Below are 16,905 nucleotides of genomic sequence, written 5' to 3'. Positions count from 1 at the left end.
CAAAAATTGACAAGTGCGGCCTAATTAAACCAAAAAAAAAAAAAAAAAAAAAAACAACTATGAACAAAGTAAACAGACAGCCTACAGAATGGGAGAAAATATTTGCAAACTATGCTATGCATTTAACAATGGACTAATAAGCAGAATCTATGAAGAACTTAAAATCAACAAGATAAAAACAAGTCCATTAAAAAGCATGCAAATGACATGAACAATCATTTCTCAAAAGCAGACATACAAGCAGTCAACAAACATGAAAAAATGCTCAATGTCACTAATCAAAGAGATGCAGATCAAAACCACAATGAGATAGCATCTCACACCAGTCAGAATGGCTCTTGTTAAAAAGTCAGAAAATAACACATGCTGTGAGGTTGTGCAGAAAAGGGAATGCTTATACACTGCTGGTGGGAATGCAAATTAATTCAACCACTGTGGAAAACAGTCAGGAGATTTCTTAAAAACTGAGAACTATCATTCAACCCATTGATCCCATTTATGGGTATATACCCAAAGGAAAATAAATTGTTTTGCCAAAAAGACACATGCACTTGTATATTCATCACAGCACTACTTACAATAGCAAAGACATGGAATCAACCTAGGAACTCATCAATGATGGATTGAATAAAGAAAATGTAGTATATATACACCATGGAAAACTATACAGCCATAAAAAAGACTGAAATCACACCTTTTGCAGCAGCATAGTTGTAGCTGGAAGACATTACTGTAAGTCAATTAACTCAGGAATAGAAAACCAAATACCACATATTCTCATATGTAAGTGGGAGTCAAGCATTAGGTACACATGGACATAAAGAGAGGAATAATAAACACTGGGGACTAATAGAAGGGCAAGGAGCAAGGGTTGAAAAACTACTTCTCGTGTACTGTTGCTTACCACCTGGGTGATGGGGATCATTCATACCCCAAATCTTAGCATCATGCAATATACCCATGTAACAAACCTGCACATATGCCCCCTGAATCTAAAATAAAAGCTGAAATTATTAAAGAAAAAAGCTTCTAAAAAAATTCACCAAGAGTAGTTTCTCCTTTAGAGATAATTTGGGAGGACCAAATAAGGTAATGTTTATTACAGTACTTAACATAGGACACTATATTAATATAAACTTTAAAAATTAAACTTTTAAAGATAATTGTATATTAATATGCAGTTGTAAGAAATAATGGAGAGGTCCCATGTCTCTTTTACCCAGTTTCCTCCAATGATAGTATTTCACAAAAATTTAATACAATGTTACAACCAAAATGTTGACATCAATACAGTCAAGATTAATGTAAAATTTTTAAGTTGTAGGAAGTGTTACATATGCCATATATAAATAACTGGACATAAAGTACTATTACATGTTCAAATGTATCCTTTCTAGAATGCTTGACATTTAGGCATTAGGTCAAAATAATCTGGATATCAAAACTAGGCAGAGATACTGAAGTAAAACCATTTACAGACTGATCCCTCATGAATGTAAATGCCAACATTTAAAAATAGTAAATGAAATCCAGGAATATGTAAAAATACATCATCACAATTAAGAAGTATTTATTCTGGAATGTAAGGTTAGTTTGCCATTTGAAAATCAATGCAATTCACTATATTAATAGAACAGAGGAGAAAGATCATAATAATCTTGATAAGCACAGGAAAAGTATTTGATAAAATTCAATACCTATTCATGATAGAAACTCTTAGCAAACTAGTTTATTGAAGGGAACTTTATTAATATGTATGAAAGTTTTATTAAAAACCTGGGGAAAACTTTATGCTAACTGGTGAATTATTGAAAGCTTTCCCTGAGAATCAAGAAACAGAAAATAATGCCGGTCACAACTTCTACTTATCTTTATACTAGAGCTTCTAGTCAGTACAGTAATAAGGAAAGAGAAGTAAAAGGCATAAGAACTAGAAAGGAAGGAATTAAAATGTCCTTATTTGCTGATATGGTTTGGATGTTTGTCCCCTCCAACTCATATTGAAATGTAATCCCCATGTTGGAGGTGGGGCCTCGTGGGAGGTGTTTGGGTCATGGAGGCAGATCCCTCTTACATGGCTTGGTGCCCTCCCCATGGTAAGAAGTGAGTTCTTGCTCTGTTAGTTCACATGAGAGCTAGTTGTTTAAAGGAGCCTGGGTCTTCCTCTTCTCTCTCTCTTTCTCCCTCTCTCACCATGTGATATGGCATCTCCCCTCTTCTCTCTCTCTTTCTCCCTCTCTCACCATGTGATATGGCATCTCCCCCTTTACCTTCTGCCATGATTTGAAGCTTCCTGAGGCCTCACCAGGTGCAGATGCCAGCACCATACTTCTCACATAGCCTGAAGAACCTTGGGCCAAAATAAACCTTTTTTCTTTATAAATTACTCAGTCTTAGGTATTCCTTTATAGCAATGCAAAGAGACTAACATATTTCCAGATGACATGATTGGGATGCAGAAAATTCAAAAGAATTTACAAACTGTTGGCATTAATAAGTGAATTTAGCACTTATTGCTGGATATAAGGTCGATATATATAATAGTCAATCATATATATACCAGAAATAAAACAGAAAATGAAATTTTAAAATAAGATTACCACATACAAAGGAGAAAAAGAAATACTTAAATCTAAAGGAAGATGTAGAAGACCACTACTATGAAAACTACAAAACATTTTTCCTAAGAAATAGAGAAGACCTAAATAAATGCAGGGATAGATCGTATTAATGGATTGGAAAACAATATTATAAAGAAATACATTCAGCCTAAATGTATCTATGAGTTAAATGAGATTCTAACTAGAATTTCAGCCCCCACTGTTTTTTTTTTTTTTCCTTGAATCAGGGTATAAGCTGATTTTGCGATTTATATGGAAAGATAGACAAGTCCATCTTAAAGAACAAAGCTGGGCAATTTGCACTACTAAATAATAATATTGACAGTCAGAGTTGCTTAAAGCAGTGAGATATCTGTGCAAGTATAGACAAACAGTAATAAAATAGAACATGGTCCAGAAACAGCCTATATATTATACTATCACATATACAAAATTACAATATCTTTTCCACCGGAATGGCTAAAATGAAAAAGAGAGACAATATCAAGCATCATTGAGGATGGCCAAAACTGGAACTCCTACGTACTGCTGGTGAGAAGGGAAATTGTTAACAACTACTTTGGAAAACTGGAAGTAACTACTAAGGCTGCATATCCTATGTCACGGAATTCCACTTCTAAGCACAGTCGAACAGATCTGCGTACCTATGTCCATTAAAAGACATACACAAGAATGTTCATAGCAGCACTATTCACGTTAGTCCCAAACTTGAAACAACCCAAGTATCCATCTAAAGCAGAATAAATTGAAGTACATTCATGCATTGGAATATTGTTATACAGCAATAAAAACGGAAGAATTATAACTGTATGCAACAATATGAAATATTCTCAGATTCGTAATGTTGAATAAAAGGAGCCAAATACAAAAGAATATAGGTTTGAATCCATTTATTTTAAGTTTGAAATATAGGTTTGAATCCATTTATTTAAGTTTGAAAAAAGGCAAAACTAGTCTATAACGTTACAAATCTGGACAGTTGGGCTGAGATTATAGCATCTTCTGGGGCTTCTGGGGTCCTGGTAACATATGTTACTTGGTCGAGATACTCTTTACAAGGATGTGTTCCCTTTGTGAAATTCATTGAGTCACATGCTTATGTTTTGTGCACTTTTCTGTATGCATGTTAGACTTAAATAAAAAGTTTAAAAAATTACCAAATTGTTCAGATTATCATCATCCAGCTTTTCCTTTGGCAACTCTTGCTTTTAACTATGGTGACAGTATTTATGTCTGATGCTTTTTTACAGACTCTCCCATGTAAATGGAACTACTCTTTCGCTGTCTTACATAATTTGGCTCCTTGCTTGCATCAAAGAACCACTTTGAAAGCCAAAAATTTAATAACTTTCAGCTTTGGGATAAGTTTAAGAGAATAATTGAATTAAATTGAGGGAATTTGAGAGAAAATTAGCTTTCCCCAGCATGATGTGGGCTGCAAAAAAGAACTAGGCAGAGACCATGATGAGGAAACCAGAAATTCTTTGCTAATTCCATTTGGACTTCTGAGTGAGAATCACCCAGTTTTCTGCAGCAAAACTGAGTAGAACATTCATGTAATAGGGCAACGTCTTGAAAGTTACTGATGTTATTTAATAGTATCTTTGTCAAAACATAGTAATCTAGGTCAAAGTCTGAGGCCTGAGACAAGACTGAGAAAAGAGAAGTAACAGGGTATCACTGAAAATATATTTGCTAGAAATGACGCAGGGCTCAAAGTGGGTACACTAAGCTTTCTGGCTAGGAATTATCCGCTGGCCACAGTAACCTCATCAGAGAATATATAGGAAATGAGATGCATTTTGGTGAATCGGGGAGTTTCTTTGTTTTGCTGAAATTTTGTGATAATCTCTTCACATTCTCTTTCACTGTTACTATTTTTAGATAGCTTTAAAATGCAAAGATGGCCTTCATGATATCTGATATCCTGGAAGAAAAGGCAGGGTACAGGACAGCTAAGGAAACATCCCAGAAAACTGGCTATGACTTAACTTCCTACTGTGTTTTCCTAAATGGCTAGAGGGATGGGGATGGAGGATATTTCCCTATCATATAACATCATCATTTCTATAAACATGGTATGCTTTCATCATTTAGTTAGAAGTGACTTCGCATAGCAAATATAAATTGTACTTCACAGAGTTGTGGTGAAAATTAGTTATCTGTAACTTAGCATTCAATAAATATTAGGTGCTATTAGTAGTAGTAGTTCACACATTAATATCCCTCCCTAGCAAGTAACAAGATATAGTGATAGGTCAATTACAGTTATTCTTATCCAATACTGCATTAATAGTGAGTATTCCTTATCCATTAGAAATGGAGATATGAAAGTGGTCTAATCAATTTGGAACTCTTTCAGGATGGGGGAAGGAGAATGGAATTATCTTGCTAGTACCTGTTGGCCCTGGTATTCAGGTTTAGAGCTACCCTGCTGGAATGGCTTTGAGTCCTTCAGTACCACCTTTAAGATTAGATCTATGTGGTGGTGTCAGAAAGAAGCTGACAATTGGTCCCTTTGGCTGTAAACAGCATTACAAAAACAAAGCACAAGATCTGTCAATGGAGAGGCTTGTATAAGATTTTTCAAGCACTTACAAAGTGGAAATCTTTTTAAAACTTGTTTCAGAGGAGTTCCACAGAAGAATGAATTCTAGTACAATCCTGAGGGTTCTTTGCCTAATTTAAGAATAATAAATACTCAGTAAGAAAAGGAATTGGATTTCTAAGTATCAATATTGCTCAATTTAGAGGCATTAGATAAACTGAGGTGAAAAAAAAGATGTTAGTGTTAATATTACAATACTTTTTATAAACTTTCATTTTTTATATTATAAAATTTAAAGGAACTTTTAAATTCATTCTAAGGCTTCTGATCTGTCTTCTTTAGAATACTACAGTTTAAAATGATTCTAGCAGCTTCTAAAGAAAAACAGATCACCTATCAAACCCAAACTCCCATATGAAATACTTTGCCCGATATAGGAGAGAATTCTTTTGAGAAATGACATGTCTGTGTATAAAGGATTATATAAATTTCTGTGTTGGTTAATTTTAATAACAACAGTATGATAATACTCACAAAATCTTATGAAAAGAATATCCTTTTGACTTTTTGCTAAATGATGACAATAGTAATCACTGATTAGAAATTTTCACATAAACACAATTCCAACTTGTATATCAATACTGTGCTGTTTGTCAAGGCTTAATTCTTCTTTTTATAAGGCACTGTCTTTACAAACAAAGTAATTCAAATTAACCAACCATGTCCTCCAAACATAAATAGAAATGATACTATTGATTAAAATAAAAAGCACTTAAAAATAGCATTAATTCTTACCAACTCCAGAGGTTATTGATTCTGCATCAATGTCACTAGCTCTTTTTCTTGCCACTTCAGCTAGTGCCAATTCACCTTTATCTAGTGCAAGGTAATGAATATCCTGAGGAAATAAAGCAAAATAAAAGATTGATTCAAAATGAATCTTGCTCAAATTACAAAGAGGATTTTGAAAGAAACTTATTGTTCAGATTACAAAATAGAAAGTTTGTAAATATTCTTTTCTGTATTTTAAGTTTCTTAGTTTTCTAGTATAAGCAAATTTTTCTGAATTGGAGATCACAGCTATAACTAAAGGCAAGTATTTAAATAAATTATTTTAAGCTGTGAGGGAAAATACAAGTTTTTAATAAAGTCTTTGACATACTCAGTTTTGTCAGGGAATAAAAAATGTTAATTGCTATTTTTCTTTTGTAAGACATTAATATCCAAGGGTGTGTCTTCAGATTTTAATTGCATATTATGCTAAGCACGATACAAGGGATACTAAACAGATTCGTTGCTGTGTCTGGCATATATTTGTTATTATTAATATTACTAGTATTATGAAATAAAATAATTAGTACCAACTAAGTGCTGGGCACTGTTTTGGAGTATGGCGATCAATTATAATACCGTATCTCAAAAAGCTGTATGCCCAGTGGGGAGAGAGACCACTGTAAACCAATAGTTAATTACAAAAAAGTATGATAGATTTTATAGCACATATGTGCAGGATGCTGTGGAACCAAAGAGGAGGAACTGATCTCTGATGGTAGTCTTGAAGGGTGAATAAGAGTTACTATAAGAGGGGGAAAATGGAGAAAAGGTGACAGGGAATGAATGGTGTCTGGTGCAGATATGCAGAGAAGCCTGAGAAAACACAACTCTCAGACAATGGCAGATCTTTCCATATGGAAGGAGTGTTGGATGTGTAGGAGAAAGCAGTGAAAAGTAATACTGAACAAGTGGAGTCACTAAAAAGGATTTAGATCTCTTTTTGCTATGCAGAATGATTGTTGGAATGAAAATTTTATTGAAATAAAAATGGGGAAAGAATATGAACAACCACTTACAGTGAAGAAATAGATATAAATGGCTTATAATCATTAAAAGATATGTGACCTTATGTAAATAAATGCAAGCTGAAAAATGTAATTTCAAATTGGATAAATCTTTAAAAGTAAATAATAATTACAGGTTGCAAAGTTTTGGGAAAACAGGCATGTAACACTTACTGGGAATATAATTGGTTAAGACTTTATTTATTTTTTGAGACAGAGCCTCACTCTGTTGCCAGGCTGGAGTGCAGTGGCATGATCTCGGCTCACTGAAACCTCTGCCTTCCCAGTTCAAGTGATTCTCTTGCCTCTGTCTCTTGAGTAACCGGGATTACAGGCATGCACCACCATGCCTGGCTAGCTTTTGTATTTTTAGTAGAGACGGGGTTTCACCATGTTGATCAGGCTGGTCTTGAACTCCTGACCTTGTGATCTGCCCGCCTCGGCCTCCGAAAGTGCTGGGATTACAGGTATGAGCCACTGCACTAGCCAAGGGTCAGTAAGCTATGGCCCATGGGCCAAATCTAGCCTGCTTTTGATACAGTCCTCAAATTAAGAATGGTTTTTACATTTTTAACGGTTGGAAGAACTGTGCTCAATCACTGCTATTGAACACTGAGTGGCTTTGAAATTAGCTTTTGCTGCAAATTTGAAACGGTTTCAAGCTAAAGTTACAAAGTAAAACAGTGCTTATATGTGAAACTTATATGTGAAACATAATGTGATAAAGTCATTTCAATGAGAACATTGTTTGAATTGCAAGTAATGTCAGGCTGCATCACATACTTCCTGCACTGTCGAAAGGTTTTTTTTTTTAAATCATCTCCATTCCTACACAAATTTTCAGCAATATATTTTCTGATTTCAAATTACAGCAGTGTTTTTCAGACCTTGATGCAAGTGCAAAGGAAATTTACATATTCCAAAATCCATTTAACTGTGCAATTGAGGAACTTTAATTGGAAGTGATTTGCAATGTAATGACATGCTAAAAGGCATTCTAGCCTTTTAGCTAATAGAATTCTAAAAATGCCTGCCAGTCTGTTGAATATACTCAATTAAAAGCATATACTCATGGATTGATATCAGTATTTGGCAGTACTTATATATGTGGAAAGACATTTTCAAAGGTGAAATATGTAAAATCTCATTGTAGATAAGCATTAACAGATGAACGTTAGCTAAAGATTTTGATAGGAAACACCAGCTTTCAAACCCAATTAAGTGAAATGTTACCTCCTCTGAAAAGGATTCCATTCTTCACATATGTAGAGCTATATCACAAAAATTGTACTCTTTTAATTTCATCAATAAAGATTTATGGAAATTTTCTGTCTTGTTATATAAGTACCTACATAATAACTTCAGTTTTGCCTCTTGGCTCACAAATCTCTAATATTTGCTATCTGGCCCTTTGTAAAAAAGTTTGCGGTACCTGTATTTTAACAATATATCATAATTTAAAATATACTTTTGGTAAATCTTCCTAAGGAAATGATGGGACAGTATCCAAGATTGGTAATTAAAGCACTGTTTATAACAGTGAAAAACTGGAGGCAACTTAAATGTACAATCAAAATAATATGTGGTTTTTAATTTTTAATCCAAGAATAGCATGATACTTTAATAATAGATTCTTATATTCAGAGAAGAATTTGGTAAGTTGAAAATATATACTTTTTTCAACTTTGCAAATATTTAAGATTTTTACATCTATGCTCTTAAGAATAGTCTGTGACTTTGTTTACTTGAACTGCCCTTGGCTGGTATCAAGATTACACTGGTCTTATGAAATGAGCTAGGTGGCTTTCCCTGTTTTCTGTTCTTTGATAAAATTTGTATTTATTATTGAAAGCAAAAAATATGCAGTACATTTGAGAAGATATTACCAACCATTACTAAAGAACATAAATGAACATCTGATTAAAATACAGACATACACATGCTTATATCTAGGAAGACCATACATTTATAAAAATTTCAATTCTGACCCCATATATTCTGTAAAACTCAGTGGAGTTCTAATCAAAATCCCCTCAACTTGATAAATTGATCTTAAAATTAATATGTCAAAACAAATGGTGAAGAATATCTAAAACTTATTCTAGTTAATTTTAAAACTATAGAACACTGATATACAGCCATATAAACAAACAAACAAAAAAACATACCCATATATAGATAGTTCTATTTGTGGTACCATTATGAGTACTTTATGTTTAGAAGTAAGTGTGGGCTATAAGATCTGTGGTCAAATTATTTCTGGAACGTTTTCTGTCTCTCATTTTTGCATTCTTCCTTAATTCTCTGATTTCTCCCCTGTATTTAAAAAAATAGTTCTAGGGAATTGGGGTCATCGATTTGAAGAGGGCAAATTAAAACATAAAAATAAAAGAGATCGTGCTTTACTTTGCCCAGGCTAGATTCAAACTCCTGGGCTCAAGTGAACCTTCTGCTTCAGTCTCCTGAGTAGGTGGGACTAGAGGTGCTAGCTAAGAGGGCAAACATTAATAGTTCTTAAATTGATATTATATCTCCCCCATGAAAGTTTTAATTTCATAATCTGTTTGGAAACATGCTATGCAGTCCATTTATTTGCTGATTCACCTGTGGACCTCCTCATTATTCATATATTTGAATGTGGACTTAAGCAAAATGCATTCAAGAGTATATCTCTATAATTCCATGCCCCTCAGTCTGACAGAGTTAATTAAGCTTTAGAATCTGGTGAAAGACATATCTAGTATCTATATCACCTCTCAAGTGGCTATCTTCTGACTTTGTTTAATAATTTTTGATAGATTTAGCCTAGGAATTTAGTTTAAATGTTGGATTTACACAATTAAATGCTATAGTGTGAATGTCCCACCAAAACACATGTTGAAACTTAATTGCCAGTGCAATGGCATTGGAAGGTGGGGCCCTTAAGAGAGGATTAGGTCATGAAGGCTCTGCCATCATGAATAGATTAATGCTGTTATCACAGGAGTGGGTTAGTTATCAAAAGAATGGGTTTGTTGTAAAAGTGAGTTTGGCCCAATTTCCTTTCTCTGTCTCATGTGTTTACTCTGCCTTCCACCCTTCACCATGGGATCACTCTTACCAGATCCCAGCACCAAGCTCTTGGACTTCCCAGGCTCTAGAGCTGTTAACTGAATAAATCTGTTTTCTTTATAAGTTACCCAGTCTGTGGTATGCTGTTGTAGCAGCAGAAAACGGATTAAGACAACAAATATCTGGGAAATGGTCATAGTCTAAATGAATCAAGAAAATAAAACCCATTTGGCTGTATATTTCATTTTTATGTCCTTTACCTGGGCAGGCTAGCACATACAGGAATAATGGACATGGAGTAAGCTCATTGAGACTAATGCTAAGGTACTGTTAAATCTAAATATACTGAAGAAATTGCAAGCAAGTGGCCCACAAGCAGGGTAGTCATACTCATTGTAACATTAGTTTTAATGAACAGATATTAGCTAATCAAAAATCATTCCGCAAATAAAAAATCATTCCGCAAATAACTATGCAACGTTTACTGTGTGCCAGATACAGAGATGAATTTTCCATGAAGCTAATGAAGCTTAAGCTTCATTACCTCTTACTTGTAGAAGTCCTTTGTGGTATCTAATTTTGTATCTGAAAATTTAAATTCTTTTTCTTAAAAAAAAATTCCTCAAATTATATCAGCTTCAGGCCCTGTAAAAGATGGATGTACCCCTGGCCAGATGCCTAGCTATCATGGTTCTAACAGACTGGTGGACTATGTTACTATATGTTACTTGTTTAGAATCACTTGTCTGGAAGACCCAACTATATGCTATGCATACGAGGCTCACTTCACCTCTGAGGACACACAGACTCAAAGTAAATGGATGGAAAAAGATATTCCATTCAAATAGAAATGGAAAGATTGGAGATAGCTATACTTCCATCAGACAAGATATACTTTTAGTAAAAAGGCTGGGCATGGTGGCTCACACCTGTAATCCCAGCACTTTGGGAGGCCGAGGTGGGTGGATCACGAGGTCAGGAGATCAAGACCATCCTGGCTAACATGGTGAAACCCCGCTATGAAAAGAGAAAAAGAAGGTCATCTTATAGTGATAAAGTGTTCAGTTCATCAAGAAGTTATAACAATGGTAAATATATTTGCACTAAACATTGGAGCCCATGAATATATGAAGCAAATATTAGTAAGTTTGAAGGGAGAGAGAGATTGCAATACAATAATAGTAGACTTCATTACCCCCACTTTCAACACTGGATCATCTAAAGAAGAGAAAATCAATGAGGAGACATCAATTTAAACTACAATTAAAAAAAGGGACCTAACAGATATTTTACAGCATTAGCATCCAACAGAAACAGAATATAAATTCTTTTCCAGTGTACGTTGAACATTCTTCAGAACATATTATATGCTGGGCCACAAAACAAGTCTCAACAAATTTAGGAAGACTGAAATCATGTATTTTCTGACCACAACGGCATGAAACTACAAATCAGTAACAGGAACAATCTTGGAAAAGTCACAAATATGTATAAATGAAGCATCTTTCTGAACAACCAATTGGCCAAAGATGAAATTTAAAAATACCTTGTGACAAACAAAAATGAAAACACAATATACCAAAACATATAAGATGCAGCAAAAGTAGTCCTAAGAGAGTATATGGTAAAAAGTGCCTACTTCAGAAAAGAATATCTCAAATAAACAATCTAACATTACACCTCAAGGAACTAGAAAAAGAAGAATAAGCCCAAACTTGGAAGGAAATAATAAAGAGAAAAAAGAAACAAATTAGATACTAGAAAAATAATAGAAGAGATCAAGAAAACTAAAAGTTGGTTTTTGAAAAGATAAACAAAACTGACTAACCTTTCAGTAGACTAACAAAGAGAAAAAGAGAAGATTCAAATAAAATCAGAAATAAAAGAGGAGACATTATAAGTATATACCACAGAAATACAAATAATCACAACATACTACTAGTACTATGAACAACTATATACCAATAACTTGGATAACCTAGAAGAAATGAATGAGCTCAAAGAAACATGCAGTCTACTAAGAATAAGTCAGGAAAAAAAGAAATAGAAAATCTGAACAGACCAATAATGAGTAAGGAGACTGAATAAATAATCAGATAAGCCTACGATCTGATGGTTTCACTGCTGAATTATATCAAACACTGAAAGAAAAAGTAAAAGCAATCCTTTTCAAGCCCTTCCAACAAACTCACTGTGAGGCCAGCATTACCCTGATACCAGCCAGACAGAGACACTACAATAAAAGAAAATTACAGCCCAATGTCCCTGATGAACATAGATGCAAAAATACTCAACAAAATACCATCAAACCAAATTCAATGGCACATTTAAAAAGATCATTCACCATGATGAAGTGGTATTTATCCCAGAAATTCAAGTATGGTTCAACATATATAAATCAATGTGTGATACATTGTATTAACAAGATAAAGGACAAAAACTGCATGACCATCTCAATAGATGTAGAAAAAGCATCTGACAAAATTCAACATCTGGTCACGATAAAAACTAAAAAAAATATGGAAGGAATATACCTCAACACAATAAAGGCCATATATGATAAGCCCACAGCTAACATCATACTCATTTGTTAAAAGTTGAAAATTTTTCCTCTAAGATCAGGAATAAGACAAGGATATCTACTCTTATCACTTGTATTCAACACAGTACTGGAAATCCCAGCCAGTGCAATTATACATGGAAAAGAAATTAAAAGTATCCTTATAGGAAAGGAAAATGTGAAATTCTGTTTGCTGATGACACAATCTTACAGAAAAAACAAAAAATTGTTCGAACTGATAAGTTTGTAGGTTGCAAAACCAACATGTGGTTGATTTGGCAGCTTATAAAATCAGTAAAGTTGCAGGTTATAAAATCAACATACAAAAATCAGTACTCGTTCAATACACTAACAATGAATTATCCAAAAAATAAATTAAGAAAACAATTCCATTTATACTAGCACCAAAAAAGAAAACACATAGGAGCAAATTTAACCAAACAGATGAAAAACCTATACACTGAAAATTATAAAACATTGATGAAAGAAATTAAAGAAGACACAAATAAATGGAAAGATATTGACTGGGCGCAGTGGCTCACACCTGTAATCCCAGCACTTTGGGACACTGAGGCGGGTGGGTCATGAGGTCAGGAGTTCAAGACTAGCCTGGCCAAGATGGTGAAACCCCGTCTCTACTAAAAATACAAAAATTAGCTGGGTGCGGTGGCAGGCGCCTGTAATCCCAGCTACTCGGGAGGATGAGGCAGGAAAATCATTTGATCGGTGGGTGGAGGTTGCAGTGAGCCGAGATCACTCCACTGCACTCCAGCCTGGGCAACAGAGTGAGACTCTGTCTCAATACATACATACATACATACATACATACACACACACACACACACACACACACACACACACACACTTAAAAATAAATAAATGGAAAGATATCCCATATTCATGGATTAGTAGAAACAATAGTGTTAAAATGTTCATACTACCCAAAGTAATTTACTAATTAAATGCAATTCCTATCAAATTTCCAATGTCTTTTTTTTAGCAAAAGAGAAAAAACAGTCCTAAAATTAATATGGAACCAGATAATACCCTAGAGAGCCAACAATCTTGCATAAAAGGAACAAAGCTGGAGGCAACACAGTAACTTCAAAATATATTATAAAGCTGTTGAAACAAAGCAGCATGGTACTGGTATAAAAACAGACACTCTGAAGAATGGTACAGGATAGAAAGCCCAGATATAAATCCAAGTATTTATGGTCAGTTGATTTTCAACGAAGTGGCCAAGAACATGCAATGGGGAAAGAACAATTTATTGTCCTTTCCAATGTATTTAATAAATGGTGTTGGGAAAACTGGATATTCATGTGCAGAATAATAAAATTGGACCCTTACATCAAACCACATATAAAAATCAACTCAATGTCAGTTCCTCCTGTAGCCCCTCTGCCAGCAACTCCGGCGCCACCTCCGGCCGGCGTCTCAGGCCGGCGGGAGCCAGGCGCTGATGGGCGCGGCAGGGGCGGCTGAGCGCTCCTGCCGCTCCGGCGTCTGCGCTTCCCCATTGGGCTGGCCCATGGCGCCTGGGCGCTCTGGGATTGCCACTACTGCTCCAAGGGCACACGCAGAGGGATTTGGAATTCCTGGAGAGTTGCCTTTGTGAGAAGCTGGAAATATTTCTTTCAATTCCATCTCTTAGTTTTCCATAGGAACATCAAGAAATCATGAACAACTTTGGTAATGAAGAATTTGACTGCCACTTCCTCGATAAAGGTTTTACTGCCAAGGGCATTCTGGACCAAAAAATTAATGAAGTTTCTTTTTCTAATGATAAGGATGCCTTCTATGTGGCAGACCTGGGAGACATTCTAAAGAAACATCTGAGGTGGTTAAACGCTCTCCCTCTTGTCACCCCCTTTTATGCAGTCAAATGTAATGATAGCAAAGCCATCATGAAGACCCTTGCTGCTGTGGGGACAGGATTTGACTGTGCTAGCAAGACTGAAATACAGTTGGTGCAGAGTCTGAGGGTGCCTCCAGAGAGGATTATCTATGCAAATCCTTGTAAACAAGTATCTCAAACTAAGTATGCTGCTAATAATGGAGTCCAGATGATGACTTTTGATAGTGAAGTTGAGTTGATGAAAGTTGCCAGAGCACATCCAAAAGCAAAGTTGGTTTTGCGGATTGCCACTGATGATTCCAAAGCAGTCTGTCGTCTCAGTGTTAAATTCGGTGCCACGCTCAGAAATAGCAGGCTCCTTTTGGAAAGGGCAAAAGAGGTGAATATCGATGTTGTTGGTGTCAGCTTCCACGTAGGAAGCGGCTGTACCGATCCTGAGACCTTCGTGCAGGCAATCTCTGATACCCGCTGTGTTTTTGACATGGGGGCTGAGGTTGGTTTCAGCATGTATCTGCTTGATATTGGCGGTGGCTTTCCTGGATCTGAGGATGTGAAGCTTAAATTTGAAGAGATCACCAGCATAATCAACCCAGCGTTGGACAGATATTTTCTGTCAGACTCTGGAGTGAGAATCATAGCTAAGCCTGGCAGATACTATGTTGCATCAGCTTTCACACTTGCGGTTAATATCATCTCCAAGAAAATTGTATTAAAGGAACAGACTGGCTCTGATGATGAAGATGAGTCGAGTGAACAGACCTTTATGTATTTTGTGAATTATGGTGTCTATGGATCATTTAATTGCATACTGTATGATCACGCACATGTAAAGCCCCTTCTGCAAAAGAGACCTAAACCAGATAAGAAGTATTATTCATCCAGCATATGGGGACCAATATGTGATGGCCTTGATCGGATTGTTGAGCGCTGTGACCTGCCCGAAATGCATGTGGGTGATTGGATGCTCTTTGAAAACATGGGCGCTTACACTGTTGTTGCTGCCTCTACGTTCAATGGCTTCCAGAGGCCGGTGATCTACTATGTGATGTCAGGGCCTGCGTGGCAACTCATGCAGCAATTCCAGAACCCCGACTTCCCACCCGAAGTAGAGGAACAGGACACCAGCACCCTGCCTGTGTCTTGTGCCTGGGAGAGTGGGATGAAACGCCACCCAGCAGCCTGTGCTTCAGCTGGTATTAATGTGTAGATATCACCCTAGTAGCTGTTAACTACAAGTTTAGCTTAAATTAAGGGATTTGGGGGGACCATGTAACTTAATTACTGCTAGTTTCGAAATGTCTTTGTAAGAGTAGGGTCGGCACGATGCAGCCATATGGAAGACTAGGATATGGGTCACACTTATCTGTGTTCCTATGGAAACTATTTGAATATTTGTTTTACATGGATTTTTATTCACTCTTCAGACACGCTACTCAAGAGTGCCCCTCAGCTGCTGAACAAGCGTTTGTAGCTTGTACAATGGCAGAATGGGCCAAAAGCTTAGTGTTGTGACCTGTTTTTAAAATAAAGTATCTTGAAATAATTAGGCAAAAAAAAAAAAAAAAAAAAAATCAACTCAAAATGGATAAAAGATATTATGTTAAGCACAAGATGTGAAACTTGTGGAGGAGAGAAAAGCTCCTCGACATTTGCCTGGGCAATGATTTATTGGCTAGGACTCCAAAAGCACAAGCAGTAAAAGCAAAAATAGATAAATGAGACTGCAATGAATGAAAAAGATTATGGACAGCAAAAGAAAGAAGTAACAGTGAAGAGATAAACCATGTGTTAGGAGAAGATATTTACAAACCATACATCTGATAAGGGGCCAATATCCAAAATATATAAAGAATTCAAACAACTCAATAGTAAGAAAACTCAAAGTATCTGAGCAGACATTTCTCAAAATAAGAGAGAGAGATGCCAACAGATATATGAAAAACACTCAACATCTCTAGTCACCAAGGAAATGCAAATTTAAACCGCAGTGAGATATCACCTCATGCCTGTTAGAATAGCTACTAATGTCAAAAAAGAGAAAAAGAATAAGTGTTGGTGAGGATATGAGGAGAAGGGAACCTGTGTATACTGCTGCTGGGAATGCAAATTAGTACAGCCATTTTGGAAAATAGCATGGAGGTTTCTTAAAAAAACTAAAAATACCATATGATCTAGCAATCGCACTTCTGGGTATATATTCAAAGGAATTGAAATTGATACGTCAAGCAGACGTTGGTACTCCCATATATTTCAAGATTTTTCACAATAGCCAAGTTATGGAGCAACCTAAGTGTCTATCAGTGGATGAATCGATAAAGGCAATGTGGTATATCTGCACAATGAGATATTATATACAGCCTTTAAAAATAAGAAAAGTTTTTCATTTGTGACAATATGGATGGAACTAGAGGACATTATGCTAAGTG

At 35.6% G+C, this 16,905-nt stretch overlaps 1 protein-coding gene and 1 pseudogene across 2 annotated transcripts in view; one reads left to right on the top strand and one right to left on the bottom strand.

Moving 5' to 3' along the window:
- Positions 1-16,905, bottom strand: part of WDPCP (WD repeat containing planar cell polarity effector) — a 500,366-nt gene that overhangs the window by 139,351 nt on the left and 344,110 nt on the right. The window contains exon 14 of the mRNA XM_011987298.1: positions 5,965-6,067. Coding sequence (XP_011842688.1) covers positions 5,965-6,067 — 103 coding nt within the window. The remainder of the gene's footprint in view (positions 1-5,964; positions 6,068-16,905) is intronic.
- LOC105544716 lies at positions 14,014-16,050 on the top strand (annotated as a pseudogene). Its single transcript, XR_001006811.1, has one exon. The product of XR_001006811.1 is annotated as an ornithine decarboxylase pseudogene (transcript).

Source organism: Mandrillus leucophaeus, unplaced genomic scaffold, assembly GCF_000951045.1.
Source record: "Mandrillus leucophaeus isolate KB7577 unplaced genomic scaffold, Mleu.le_1.0 Scaffold307, whole genome shotgun sequence".
Taxonomy (NCBI): domain Eukaryota; kingdom Metazoa; phylum Chordata; class Mammalia; order Primates; family Cercopithecidae; genus Mandrillus; species Mandrillus leucophaeus.
The sequence above is the reverse complement of the archived record's forward strand: the minus strand, read 5'-3'. Positions and strand labels throughout refer to the sequence as shown.